At 30.2% G+C, this 15089-nt stretch overlaps 1 protein-coding gene across 1 annotated transcript; it reads left to right on the top strand.

The window, feature by feature from the left end:
* The first annotated feature begins 1588 nt into the window (after nt 1–1588).
* On the top strand, nt 1589–13467 carry LOC101212564 (ABC transporter G family member 31). The gene is made up of 24 exons (XM_011658825.2): nt 1589–2017; nt 2916–3036; nt 3292–3380; nt 3972–4056; nt 4416–4578; nt 4849–4925; nt 5042–5186; nt 5767–6068; nt 6169–6450; nt 6871–7187; nt 7622–7782; nt 7904–8007; nt 8489–8645; nt 8768–8836; nt 8990–9096; nt 9504–9836; nt 9931–10221; nt 10312–10395; nt 10468–10601; nt 11084–11311; nt 11933–12104; nt 12236–12323; nt 12657–12823; nt 12927–13467. The coding sequence occupies exons 1-24, from the start codon at nt 1671–1673 to the stop codon at nt 13194–13196; spliced, it is 4293 nt and encodes a 1430-aa protein (XP_011657127.1). The 5' UTR covers nt 1589–1670; the 3' UTR covers nt 13197–13467.
* Nucleotides 13468–15089: the final 1622 nt, after the last annotated feature.

The following is a 15089-nucleotide window of genomic DNA, read 5'->3' as shown; positions in this document are numbered from 1 at the left end:
CATGGAGTTTTATTGGATTATTTTCAAAAATAAAAAATATATTAAAACTATTTACCATATATAGCATTTAAGCTTTTTTTCTATATTTTTTAAATGGTTTTTTTTTTTCTATCTATAACACTTTTTTTTTTTTTATTTCATACTTTTGTACTATTTTGATATGGATCAATTTCGTATTGGACTGTTTTTCTTAATGTGATAAATGGTGTCATCCTTGTGTTATACAAACACACAACTCTTACCAAATTGGCTTAAGAAAGCAAGTGTGATCTAACACTGTTGACAACTACTTCATATTGCAACTTGTTGTAGCATGCACATCATCAATTTTATGCATAGGAAAGATATCTAAGAAATAGTTTTTTTTTTTGTAACATTTGAAAGATAACTTTTATATATATCATATGAACATTTTCAACTATATAGCCTAATAAAATCAAAATATTTACAAAATATAACAAAATATTAGATTATTAAAAAAATATAGACAATAATAATTTTCTAAAAATGTTGTTCAATATGCTGAAAGATACTTATAAAAGTCTATTAATATTTATGAAATGATAATCATTAATAAGATATAAAATTTTGTTATAATTTGTAAATATTTGAAGCGGTTAAACAAAAGAATAACATAAATATCATTTTAACGGCATCACAAATTAATTATTATTAAGAGTTGGGTAGAAGCTTGTGAGTGAAATGAAAATTATGATTGAAGTGATAGACCAAGATTTTGCCCCTGTTTTTTTTGTTTTTATATACTTTTTTGCTTATCAAAATTATTACACATTTTATAAATAAATAAAAAGAAAATTATTATAAATTTACTGAAAATATACAGATATGATAAAATCTCATATTTCATAAAAGAATATATAAGTGCAGATGATATCAATGTCCATCAACCTTTATTAGTCAATTAATGTTGATAATGTATATTATATTATTATAAGAAAACACACCATTACATTGATGAGTATTATACTTTAAACAGATAGGCTCAAATGTTTTGATAATTAATATTAAAGGAGAAAATGTGAGGCAGATGGAATCCAAACCCAAATAATAAATAAAAAAATGCATTTTGGATGAGAAGATGGAAAAATAGTAAAACACACTCCAATTTGGGAAATAATAAAAATATACACATACACATCTAAGAAGTTCATATAATATATATGTTTTATCATGTATAATTATGTTTGAAAAATATTAAAACCTAATTAATGTGGAAAAACAATAAAATCAACGTCTATCTAAACAAAATAAAATAAAAATTAATTAAAGTAATGCTATATGACATTTATTAAGTACACTAAATATTAGAATTGATTGTGTTACAATAAAATATTGAAATAGGAAAGATAGATAAAGTTTTAGAAACATTGTTAAATAATGTAAATTATGATATTTTTTGGTTATTTCCCGAAAATATTCCTAAACATCTTGAAAATGGTAATAGGGAACAGGAGAAATTTGCTGGATTTAACACGTGTCAAGAGATGGAAGGATAAGAACGCAAGGAGGGCCAATTAAGTAATTTAAACGAGCTTCTTAATTCGCGGCATTTGCAACGAACTCTTCGTCCTCCGCAAATTCATCTCTGCCACCAACATTTTTAATAAATAACGCTTACACTTTCACACTTCCCCCCTTTCGTTTCACCAATGGCGGCTTCCAATGGAAGCGAGTATTTCGAATTGGACATTAATACTATCGATTCCTCCTTTTCTCGTCCCTCCAATGCCGAATTAGTAGCCAGGGATGAGCGAGAGCTTTTATGGGCCGCGATCGAGAGATTACCGTCTCAAAAACAGTCTAACTTCGCATTGTTGACGCGTTCTCCCTCCGAGATCACTTCCTCCTCCGACAACCATGGAGCCAATACCACCGAAACCATCGACGTTCGGAAGCTCGATAAGAATGAACGAGAACTCGTCGTTAAGAAGGCATTGGCCACCGATGATCAAGATAATTTCAAGTTGCTTTCTGGAATTAAAGAGCGTCTCGATAGGTAAGGTTAATCGGTTAATTGCGATTATTCAAACTGTATGTTCTTTCTTATTATAATCTTTTCGTTATTTTATTTTGTATCTCAATCCCACGAGTAATTTCATTTAGGTAATTTGTTTAGATTAGGAAAATACTCTTGAATTCTTGGTAATCGAAAGTTAGGGACAGATGATAATTAAAAAATTGATGAACATGATTCACACATTTTTTTGGTAGGTTTTTACAGCCTTACTTAAATCGGAGATGAATTGTTCATTTTCTATTCATACTGCTTATGATTTCTGTTTCTAGAACCAGTTGATGGTAAATTTAACATTAAATTATTTACCATTCTCTTTTAGTGTAAACTGGAAGAATCAATATTAATTATTAAATAATAATCATATTAGAAATGTTAAATCAATATTAATTATTAAATAATAATCATATTAGAAACGTTATCTTCTTAAGATTTTATTTAGATAAAGATGAATATGCATTTGTCTATCTTGTTTTTTGGTTAAATTAAGTCATGTACAGAAAATATTTCTTAATACCAATGCGTTACAAAGTTGCATTTTAAAGCACTCAATTACTATTTTGAAATCATCATGGAGTGCTTAGTAGATATAGGGTTGAAATATATTTTCTGTATTAAACTCTAAGTATAGTGGTAAAATTAGAAGTTTCCAGTAAATTTGCAAACAAGAGGGAAAAACTTGAACACTATTCAAGTTGGCGGAATTAAGTTGGGGACCAAACGTTCTTCAATTGATATTATATCTTTTTCTGCTTTATGAGATATAAAATTTAAACATTCAATAAAAAGAAAAGAAAAACGTCATACTGTTAGCATTATATCTTGTTTTGTTATTCGCTGTGTAATTTCATTTTGTTCATGTTTTCACTTTCCATCATAGGGCGGAAGTGGTGATTCCAAAGATTGAAGTTAGATTTCAGAATTTGACTGTCTCAGCAAATGTTCAAGTCGGTTCTAGAACTTTGCCTACTTTAATAAACTATTCACAAGACATAGTTGAGGTAATTTTTTTTACTTTTTTGTAATAGTTAGACCACATTTCGGGTATCACCCATCTTTGTGCATCTCTTCTCTCTATTCACATAAAAAGTATTAAAATATTCTAAAAAGAAAAAAAAGAAGTTACACGACAAAATAACAACGCACAAAGATGAGTGATGTTCAAAATGGATGAATTAATTTTTTTTAACAAGATTCTTTTATACATTGAACCAATTTTCTTTAATGATACTTTCTCAAATTTAATGTTAATGCAGAGTATACTTACGAGTTTGAAAATTATGAAAGGCAAAAGATATCCCTTAACAATTTTGAACGATACCAGTGGCATCGTCAAACCTGGAAGGTAAGATAATAGTTTAATTTCACGTTTGAAAAACTGTGGCATTGATTACTTCCTATTATTTTCATTTAGTAAAGAGATATTACTTTTTACATAATAAACTATTTAATACATATTATGTTTATTTAGAAAACGATATTAGTATTTTAAAATGTCTTTTTTATCTTTATTGAATATAGATTTTGCATTTTGCATTTTAAATTCAAAACATTTCCGTAGAAACGGTAAGGAATTTGATTTTAAATTGAACTTTGTTATTCACCCATTATTTTTACAAGAAAAAGTAATGTCAAAAGGCAAAATCACGTTATGTATCTTAAGATTTTGTATTTCTTTTTTCTTTTCTCTAGTTTGAATTTGTGTCTAAATTTTGTAAAGTTTCTAATAAATTTTGAAAATTTTAATTTAATATTTAATGGAATTTTCAACTTAATTTATAGGGCATTTAGTAGAAGCTGACATATTTTTATATATAATAAAACAATTCATTACTAGATAAAAAAAAACAAATAGGGCATCTAAATCTCAAACTTTACATACCCAATCCTGTAATTTATTAATTGATGATTTAAAAGGTTAATGTGAGATTTTCAGGATGACATTGCTGTTGGGGCCTCCAGGTTCTGGAAGATCCACCTTGCTTCAAGCTCTTGCTGGCAAACTTGATAGAAACTTAAAGGTAAATAAAGTACTTTGCATTTATCGTTCACGAGGTTAAACCTTTTTGTGGTTGGGCGTTATATGATCATTATTCTTGTTATTCTTATTATTTTCTTTTCCTTTTTTTTTTTGTTCAATTTTTAAAAAACTCTTTTCTTTTTCTTTTTGTTATTTATAACATTTTTGCTCTCCTATATTCATGTATAAAATATTATTATTATTTAATAAATTTTAATAGAAATTAACTTTTAACAACTAAATTTAATTGCCTTAATTTAGAAAATATTGAATTTAGTTTCCAATTGCCTTAATTTTTCTATTATTATATATATATATATAATTAACTTAATGCAATTGATTTGTACTTGTTTCTTATAGAAAACTGGCAACATTACTTATAATGGACATCATCTGAAAGAGTTTTGTGTTCAAAGGACCTCTGCATACATTAGTCAATCAGATAATCATTTAGCAGAATTAACTGTACGTGAAACTTTGGACTTTGCTGCTAGATGTCAAGGTGCAAGTGAAGCCTTTTCAGGTTTGTCTACACAGTTTAGTTCTTTCATATGAAATTTTCATGTACTCGTTGATATTTTTCTATAGATTCAACCTAAACACGAGGGATTAATCAATATTTATATTATATCATAGAAAAATTAAAAAAACAATTAAAAAACAAACGATTAAATATCACACATATAAATATAATATAATAAGACTGATATTTTCACTCACATTCACACGTACAACCAAATAAGGTAAACTACATGCCTAGGCTTGATTTTTCCCCTCCTCTCTCTTGTTGTAGAATATATAAAAGAGTTGACACATGTGGAGAAAGAAAAGAGGATACGCCCTAGTCCAGATATTGATGCATTTATGAAGGTTGTTATTTAATTTTATGTAGTAGTAATTATTGAGATTTAAGTCTCAAATGATCTCAACGAAAAAAATGGTATGTCAATCACTATTGATTTACACTCACCCTTTTCATTTTTCAGGCATCATCTGTTGGTGGTAAAAAGCATAGTGTTTTAACTGACTATATTTTGAAAGTGCTTGGTCTTGATGTATGCTCAGAGACATTAGTTGGGAGTGACATGGTTAGAGGTGTCTCTGGTGGCCAAAGAAAAAGAGTTACTTCAGGTATCACATGTTTTGAAAATGATTCTTAAATTCTTAGAATCACTTCCGTCAATCATTATAAGATATGTTTTCGATTATTTCTAAACTAATTTCGTCGATATTAAAATTATAGAATTAATTTTGAACAATTAAAGACACATTTCAAAGTACTTAGACAGATACAAATATAATTATTAGATTTAAAATTTATAAATATAGTAAAATTTGTGAAAAGTTTAATGTTACGTCTACGAAAGTATATAAAAATGGTCAAGATTAGTCCATGCCAAAGCCCTACGACCCTTGAGCATAGCTTGGTGGGCTCGACCTGGATCAACACAATCTCTTTAAACATGGAGATCCATATAGCCCAATTCATGGACTATTTGATAGTCCAAAATGACCTGGACTTGGATTAGCGTTTGGATTGTAGACTCGATGATGAGGCTGAATTTCAAAGTGATTTTCATTTCTTCACAATTCCAAATTCACTCTCAAACGGGCCCCTTATAAATATACCATTGAATTTCCACCATTAGACAATTACTAATTCATTGAGTAACTAAACCAAACGTTTTTTTTCTTTTAAATTTTGACACAGGGGAAATGATTGTTGGGCCAAGAAAAACCCTTTTCATGGATGAGATATCTACCGGACTCGATAGCTCAACAACATTTCAAATAGTGAAATGCTTAAGAAATTTTGTTCATCAAATGGAAGCTACAGTGTTGATGGCTCTTTTACAACCTGCTCCTGAAACATTTGAACTATTTGATGATCTCGTGTTATTATCAGATGGTTATCTTGTGTATCAAGGACCTCGATCAGAGGTTCTAGCCTTCTTTGAGTCATTGGGTTTTAAATTACCACCTCGTAAGGGAGTTGCTGATTTTCTACAAGAGGTATACATGATACATGTATTTAAATTATTAAATTTTACAGTTCCTTTCTTTAATAGTTAATTTGGCTAACTAACTTAACTTGTTATATATTGTGAATCAGGTCACCTCTAAAAAGGATCAAGAACAGTATTGGGCTGATTCTACTCGGGCGTATAAATATATTTCTGTTCCTGAAATTGCTGAAGCATTTAAACAGTCCCAAGTTGGGAGGTCTTTGGAGTCTGATCTTAATCCCCCATATGATAAATCATCAAGTCATCCTTCAGCTTTGGCTAAAACCAAATTTGCTGCTTCAAAGAATGAACTCTTTAAAGCTTGCTTTTTCCGAGAACTACTACTCATAAAGCGCCACAGTTTTCTTTATATTTTCAGGACATGCCAGGTAATATAATAAGATGTTTCTTGACCCTTTCATTTTGAAATTATTATTAGTTAGGGAAGTCAATCTTAGTTTGGATTATAGTTTAATTTGGTCTCTAAATTTTAAAATAGATATACAAATTTAGTCCTTAACCAGTTTTGTTTCAATTTAGTACATAAGTTAAGTTTTAATAACATTATCTTTGATCTCGATTTTCTACTAAATATTCATTTTTTCATCTTATTAATAGATATTAACCAAGTATTAAATAAAAATCTAGATTTAAAGTGTAAATATTGAAATTTAAGGATGAAGTTGAATCAAAACTAAGAGTAAAATTGTAATATTTTGAAACTAAGATAATAAATTTGTGACGACCAAAAATAGTATTCCTTCCTTTTTTTCTTTCTAACTTATTATTTCCATTGATAACTTATGTAGGTTGCATTTGTCGGATTTGTTACCTGCACAATGTTCTTACGAACAAGAATACATCCCACAGACGAAATCAATGGCAATCTCTATCTATCTTGCCTATTTTTTGGATTAATCCATATGATGTTTAATGGATTTTCAGAATTACCTCTTATGATATCTCGATTACCCGTTTTTTACAAGCAAAGAGATAATTTGTTTCATCCTTCTTGGTCTTGGTCCATTAGTAGCTGGATTTTGCGTGTGCCTTATTCTGTACTCGAAGCCGTCGTGTGGTCTTGTGTTGTGTATTATACTGTTGGCTTTGCTCCTAGTGCTGGAAGGTACCTTATATTTATCTGCCTTTTTCTCCATTGTTTTGAGATGTAACTATTTTCGAGAGCTAGTAATATATTACTGGGAGAGAGAATAGACTAAAAACTTAGCCTACTAATCAAAACTAAGGAGAAGAGGAGGGGATCCGTAGGTGTTGGTTTGGAGAGAATCCAACCTGACCAAAACCATCCAACGGTCGTTTTGTACTTCTCAATTTTTCAACATTTACCGATCATAGTCGGTTTAGTGGTAGTTTTAGTGGTAGTTTGGTCGAAAACTAATTTGCACCCACCACTGCACACCCCTGTATATTAGTGTGAAAAAAATTTCATTACGTGGGATTCAAAAAATAATTTGACGATGTGTCAAAATTACTGTAGTAGGTACTACGTTTTCATTTTTCTATTACTGATCACTAGCCTACTTTTAAAATGATTTTCAGGTTTTTTCGCTTCATGTTTCTGCTGTTTTCAGTTCATCAAATGGCTATTGGTCTTTTTCGTTTGATGGCAGCCATAGCCAGAGATATGGTAATTGCCAATACTTTTGGTTCAGCGGCCTTATTAATTATATTTTTATTGGGTGGATTTATCATACCAAAAGGTAGGATTTGCATTTGTTTTTTTAATTTTAATTTAATTTTTAATATTGCCTTTTAGATTAAGGTCATAAATAAATTATAGAATTAACCCTAATTTGGTTACATATCATATATATTTTGTAGAAATGATTAAGCCATGGTGGTCATGGGCTTTTTGGGTGTCCCCACTATCTTATGGCCAACGTGCTATTTCTGTCAACGAGTTCACTGCCACTAGGTGGATGGAGGTACGGTACAATACAACTATTTTCTTTGGTACTTCATAAATTCTGTGACATGGAGAACTAAATCATTTATTTGTAAATGCATGGACTGTTTAGTTTGGCTAGCATGTTAGTTGAGACTTGGACATTCTCCCATTTATTAGAACAATAAACGTGTTACATCTTAGGCATTAAATTGTTTTAAATCAAACCTTTATCTAAGCGCTGGTTTAAGAATATACTTAACAGGCACACATATAAATCTGTTTTTCAGATCCAAAGTATTAGTAGAGATATATTTAGAAAAGACAAAATTTAGATATCGAACTTTTGAACCCTATTAATGATAGACTATGTAATAGGAGTAGTCAATTAGCGATAGAGTCTTCACTTAACAATGTTGCTACACACTTAATTATTAGTCTTAAAATGTGTACTATATTAACCCTTTTTATGCATATAATTGTTAAACTTTATTTATAATAATCGGTTTTTGATATTGCAGAAATCTAGTATTGGAAATGGAACTATTGGATACAATGTTCTCCATTCACATAACATGCCTAGTAGTGATAAATGGTACTGGTTGGGTGTTGGTGTGATCTTGATTTATGCAATTCTTTTCAATAGTTTGGTGACTTTGGCTTTATCTAAACTCCATCGTAAGTAAATAACAAATTGTAATTTCAAAGGAAAATTACGAACGAGCGTTGATATGATGAATACACACACATTTATGTATATTATCAAATGATAATATTCTCTGTCTTTTCATTCCCAACAGCTCTAAGAAAAGCTCAAACTGTAATCCCAACTGATGCCAATGGAACTGATTCTACTACAAACAATCAAGGTCAGTCAAATTTTGTCTTCCCATTTATGTTGGCCTCATCTATTATAGTCTGTTTGGATTTTCCATTTAAGTGTTTATGTTATTCTATACTTATAAACGCGTAAACAGTAGAAAAAAACGACCTTGACATTGCTCATATTTATTACACTGCAGAACAAGTTCCAAATTCAAACGGAAGAGTGGGAAAGGGAATGATTCTTCCATTCCAACCATTAACAATGACTTTTCACAATGTCAATTATTTTGTTGATACCCCCAAGGTTAGCTACAAATTTAAATTTTTTGTCAAATATATATGAATTTACATCCCTACGTAGATTTCTTAACTAGTCAATTTAAACCATTCATCAAATGATTTATATCTATTTTTACTAGATCCCATTTAAACTCAACTCAAAATTATCTAAATAAAATTACTTTTCTTCAAAAAGTCCCCAGAGTAGCAGAACCAATAGAAAAACGGCTCAAATTTGATGAAGTCGCAAGTTCAACTTTAACAATTTTAAAACAAAATTATAATAGCTTGTTTAAACTGATTTACTTATTAGTTTGAGATTTTCGTTGATACAAACCTGCTAGAATCTTAGAATGTTTTCAATAAAACCATAAAAGTTAAAGGGGTATAAATGAACTTATATTATTCATATTTTATCAACTTTATTCATAGGAAATGAAGCAGCAAGGAATACCAGAAAATAGATTACAATTATTATCAAACGTGAGCGGCGTATTTTCACCGGGGGTTCTTACAGCATTAGTTGGTTCAAGTGGAGCTGGAAAAACCACATTAATGGATGTTCTTGCTGGAAGAAAAACAGGCGGATACATTGAAGGTGAAATTAAAATATCAGGTTTTCCGAAAGAACAACGTACTTTTGCTAGAATTTCTGGCTATGTAGAGCAAAATGATATTCATTCCCCTCAAGTCACTGTTGAGGAAAGTCTTCAATTTTCGTCCTCTTTACGTCTTCCAAAAGAAATCAGCGAAGAGAAACGACGGGTAATTATTTTGACCTTCATCCATAAAAAATGTACTGAGGTAAACCCCGAACTACACTATAATAACTCTATCATATTTAATGCATGTTTTTCAGGAATTTGTTGAAGAAGTAATGACTTTAGTGGAACTTGATACTCTTAGACATGCATTGGTTGGTATGCCAGGTAGTACTGGTTTATCAACAGAACAGAGGAAGCGGTTAACAATTGCAGTGGAGCTTGTTGCAAATCCTTCTATCATTTTCATGGATGAACCTACATCTGGACTTGATGCTCGAGCCGCCGCCATTGTAATGCGAACCGTTCGTAATACAGTTGATACAGGAAGAACTGTTGTTTGTACCATTCATCAACCCAGCATCGACATATTTGAAGCATTCGATGAGGTTTCACGTCATTAAATTAAACCTTATTCTGAGTCATAATGTAGCTCCTATCTCATAATAATCGAATTTATATGTAACCTTTTTGTGCAGTTACTTCTTATGAAACGAGGGGGACGCGTTATATATGGAGGCAAGCTAGGAGTACATTCACAGATAATGATAGACTATTTTGAAGTAAGACTATAATAAATCAGAGTACGATAAATATACAGCAATTTATAATGATTAATTTTCATTATCTTATAGGGAATTAATGGAGTATCTCCAATACCAGATGCTTACAATCCAGCTACTTGGATGCTTGAGGTTACAACGCCTGCTGCTGAACAGAGAATTGGAAGAGATTTTGCTGACATCTATAGAAACTCTGGTCAATTCAGGTGCTGCTATATATGTAGTCTACACATTTCTTTTTATATTTTGCTGAGATTTAGTTCCTCAATTTTGATAGTCACTTGCTCTCTCAACTAATCTTGGTAACTGGTTTGTTTTCTGGTTTTGAAAACTAAGCCTACTCTTTCTATCCTTAAATCTCTTGTTTTGGTATCTATCTTTTACCCATATTTGTTTTTACAAGCTAAAAAAGGTAGTTTTTAAAAAACTTTTTTTTCTTTTTGGAATTTGGCTAAGAATATACTCTTTTACTCAAAATTGATACAAACCATGGTAAGAGAATGAAAGGAATCATGTATAATTTTCAAAAACTAAAAAAGAAAAAGAAAAGAAATAATTACAATTTGAACTTTTGTTTTAGGGATCTCAAAATAAAAGTTTTTGAGACTAAACCAATATATACACATATATTTTGGTTATAAGTTTTAAAATATTATGATCATGTTTTTGAATTTTTTTTGTTGTGTAGGGATGTTGAAGAATCCATCAAGCAATATAGTGTTCCACCAAGTGGTGGAGAAGCATTAAAATTTGATTCCACATACTCGCAAGGCACATTATCCCAATTTATAATTTGTCTTTGGAAGCAAAGGCTTGTTTATTGGAGGAGTCCACAATACAATGTCATGAGATTATGTTTCACCTTCATAAGTGCACTCATATTTGGTTCCGTCTTTTGGGATGTTGGTATGAGAAGGTAAACATATCTTTTACTCATATCATAGTTTTAAGCTTTAGCCTTTTATATTGTGCTTGAATTTTGTTTCTAAGTTTTCACCTGGAGTTTGATTTCTAATTCCCCTCTAGGTTTAAAAAATGTTACATTTTTGCCTTTCAATTTTTTTAGTTTGGTTTCGTAGGACTTGAAGATTCTACATGTTTTTACTCTTGAATCTAGTTAATCAAGGATAAAATGATAAATTTTATAATCTGAAACGGAACTCAAAACTTAAGGATAAAAATAAAGTGTTTTGAAACTTAAGGATGGAATGAACTTACCAAAGGGAAAGATGGAGGCAAGTAGAAATGAATTTTATTTTATGATCAAGAGCGTTATGATTGTTAATTACAGTGTGTAATCTCCAACATACCTTATCAAAATAATGTCTCTTTTGAGTTCATCATTCTTGATCGGACCCCAATTTCTTCTTTGGTTGGACCGAAATGCATGACAAAATAGATAACAAATAAATAAATGAAAAAATATATATAAATCGTGTATGGAAAATATTTCCTAATAGAACTGAACTGTACTCAAATTTGGTATTGCTTATTATTTTTAGCATTTTGCTAAATTAATGTTATGAATGTTTGAAAGGAATTCAACTCAAGAACTTATGGTTGTTATGGGAGCTCTATACTCTGCATGCTTATTCCTTGGAGTAAATAATGCTTCTTCTGTACAACCAATTGTTTCGATTGAGAGAACAGTATTTTATCGAGAGAAAGCAGCAGGAATGTATTCTCCAATTGCTTATGCATTTGCCCAGGTACTTAATTTTAATTAATTGTACTTTGACATGAACTAATCTACGGATAATAATGGTTTTTTCTTTGTTGTATTTGCAAATTAACTGTTAAATACTAATCAAACTTTTAATTTGTTGTTTATTCCCAACAGGGTTTAGTGGAGGTTCCATACATTGCTGCACAGACCATCATATTTGGTGTTATCACATATTTAATGGTTAACTTCGAAAGAAATGTTGGTAAGTTCATTAGATTCAATGTTTGCTCGTGGATTGAGTGGAGCACTTCTGAACATTTAGGTTACTTAGATATCATCTATTTAAATTTTTTGTTATTTTTAAAAAGTACAGTGTTAATTAATGTGTAACAAACTTTGTTTATTATTTTCAATTACTAAAATTAAGATTAGTAACACAGTTAATTTGTATTATGATAATTAATGTTATCGAATTGGGTTTAATTCACTTTTAGGTCATCAGATTTTTTGAACATCCCTAATGCTTTTCCTATGAGTTGTTCTATTCTACATTTGTTTGCTGAGAAATAACTTTGTGTTTTTGGAAATGTTGCAGGCAAATTCTTTCTTTATATCCTCTTCATGTTCCTCACCTTCACCTATTTTACATTTTATGGTATGATGACGGTTGGCCTCACTCCTTCACAACATATGGCAGCCGTTGTTTCTTCTGCTTTCTACTCGTTATGGAATCTCCTCTCCGGCTTTCTCGTTCCAAAACCAGTAAGTTTAAAAGACACGTTTGGATTCACTTTCTAATCCGTTTAAGTGTTGCATGCTCTATTAATAAATTCCATATATATATATATTTCAAATCTCTTATCAGAGCATTCCTGGATGGTGGATTTGGTTTTACTACATCTGCCCAATTTCATGGACATTGAGGGGAATTATAACATCACAGCTTGGTGATGTAGAAACCATAATCGTTGGACCAGGTTTTAAGGGCAGTGTGAAACAATATTTGGAAGTAAGCTTAGGTTATGGTGGTAACGATATGATCGGAGTCTCAGTTGTCGTTCTCGTCGCCTTCATCCTCCTTTTCTTTACTGTTTTTGCAGTCTCCGTCAAGCTCATCAACTTTCAGAGAAGATAGAAAACAAGTACATCGTTATGTGTTATTTAGTTTAAGATTTCGCTATACATAATATAATAGCATATATATATATATATAATATCCATTTTTGGTAATATAGGTCCCTTGGAGAATCGATAAATTTTAGTCTGTGTGGACACACACATGTCAAAGTCTCTATATAGAGAAATAGAGAAATTTGTATATTTTATGTTTCATGAGATTGATAAAGAATTTTGTCCGGAAATTATTCATACCTATCAAAGTATAGTTTTGGAGGTTTTTTTTTTCTTATTTATTTAAGAATTTGATTAGAAATTTAAGATTTTGTTTAAGAAAAATGAATTCATATTGGAGGAAAAAATTACGAATTCTTGACTTTTAGTTTTGTCGACTAATTTTGATCAATACTTTAGTAAATGGTCGATAATGGTAATAAATCATAAAATATTTTTAAAATTGATGTTTATGACCATCGTATTAACACTCCAAGATTTGAACATGTTCTTATTTGTCTTGCAAAACAATTAAAGTGTCAATAACAGTAGCTGATATTATCCCTCAATTAACAACTTTTTCACATATTTAAATGTTTTTAAAATAACAACTCAAGACGGCAAGTAAATCTATCACTATACTCTAAACAATTTCGAAGTGATAAAACCCAAATCTGTTCCTTAATCATGTTTCTCAGTATATTAAGGTATAATTGAAGGTCTCTCCCTCGTGTTTCTTGTCAAATGACATATTAATTCTTGTATAATTTTTTAAAACCCAAAATCACGAATACAGTGTATTTGCACATCATTAGTTGTGTAAAAATATTAAATAAATATTTATTTTCGAAATAAATTTGATTGAATCAACATTCCCTAGATTTAATTAACAATTTATTTAGTTGTGGTTGTTAAAATTAAAACATGTATATATGATTATTCTAAGAAAATTTTGATATTCCCCAGTTGATTTTCTAAAATGATGTCAAACATAATTTTAAAATTTTAGAACTATCTTGTTAATATCCTTTTATCTATTTTCCATAATTGTTATCTAAAAATATATTTTAAATTTTGATTTGAAACCGTCAAAATATTAAAATTGATTTAAAAATTTATAAAAATAGTTATTGTTAATAATAATTTGAATTTAAAATTTTATTATCCCTAAAATCGTGCCAAAATTATCTTTATATCTCCCAAATAATACCAAACATAAATTTAACATTTTTGAATTATTTATATTCCAAAATATTTATAAAAAATGAATATTTTATTTTTTAAAGGAATTAATTGAGAAGAAAAAAATTGTTTTATTTAAATTGTAAAAGAAAAAGGAAAACGAAGATATTCAAGGGAAAACAATAATATAATATTATTATTATTATTACTATTCATCATCTTCTTCTTCACTCTCACCAAACCCTAGCTGCCGCTGACACATCCATCTCCGTTCGAGTGTTCTTCGTCCAGTCGAGATCTCTACTTTTGTTGCCATCCCCTCCATTCTGTTGATCGAGAACTAAGCCGCAAGGAAACATCTCCTCCGTTGCACGCCACTAGTCGCATGTTTACTTCATTCGAAGTCGAGCGCCTTTGCGCCGCTTGTTCCTTCGGGCGTTGCACGCCTAGCAGCACCAGTCTCCTTCATCTGCATTCATTCACCGATTATGCCAAAACTTCTAGCCACCATCAGTCGCCGGATTTTAGTGACTTTGTTGTTGTTGGGGTTTTGTTGTACTTTTTCTTAATTACCCCTTGAAGTTAAAATAATATTGATTTTTAGATCTTTTGAAAGAGACCAAAGATATAGAAAATTAGTTGAAAAAGCACCTTTACGCGAAACGAAAAAGAATCTATAATCAGTTTGATGTAGAAGATGGTTGGCAAGAAGAAATTTTTTTGATTTGCACTAGAT

Source organism: Cucumis sativus, chromosome 6 (genome assembly GCF_000004075.3).
Source record: "Cucumis sativus cultivar 9930 chromosome 6, Cucumber_9930_V3, whole genome shotgun sequence".
Lineage (NCBI taxonomy): Eukaryota > Viridiplantae > Streptophyta > Magnoliopsida > Cucurbitales > Cucurbitaceae > Cucumis > Cucumis sativus.
This window is presented reverse-complemented; position numbering and strand designations above follow the sequence as displayed.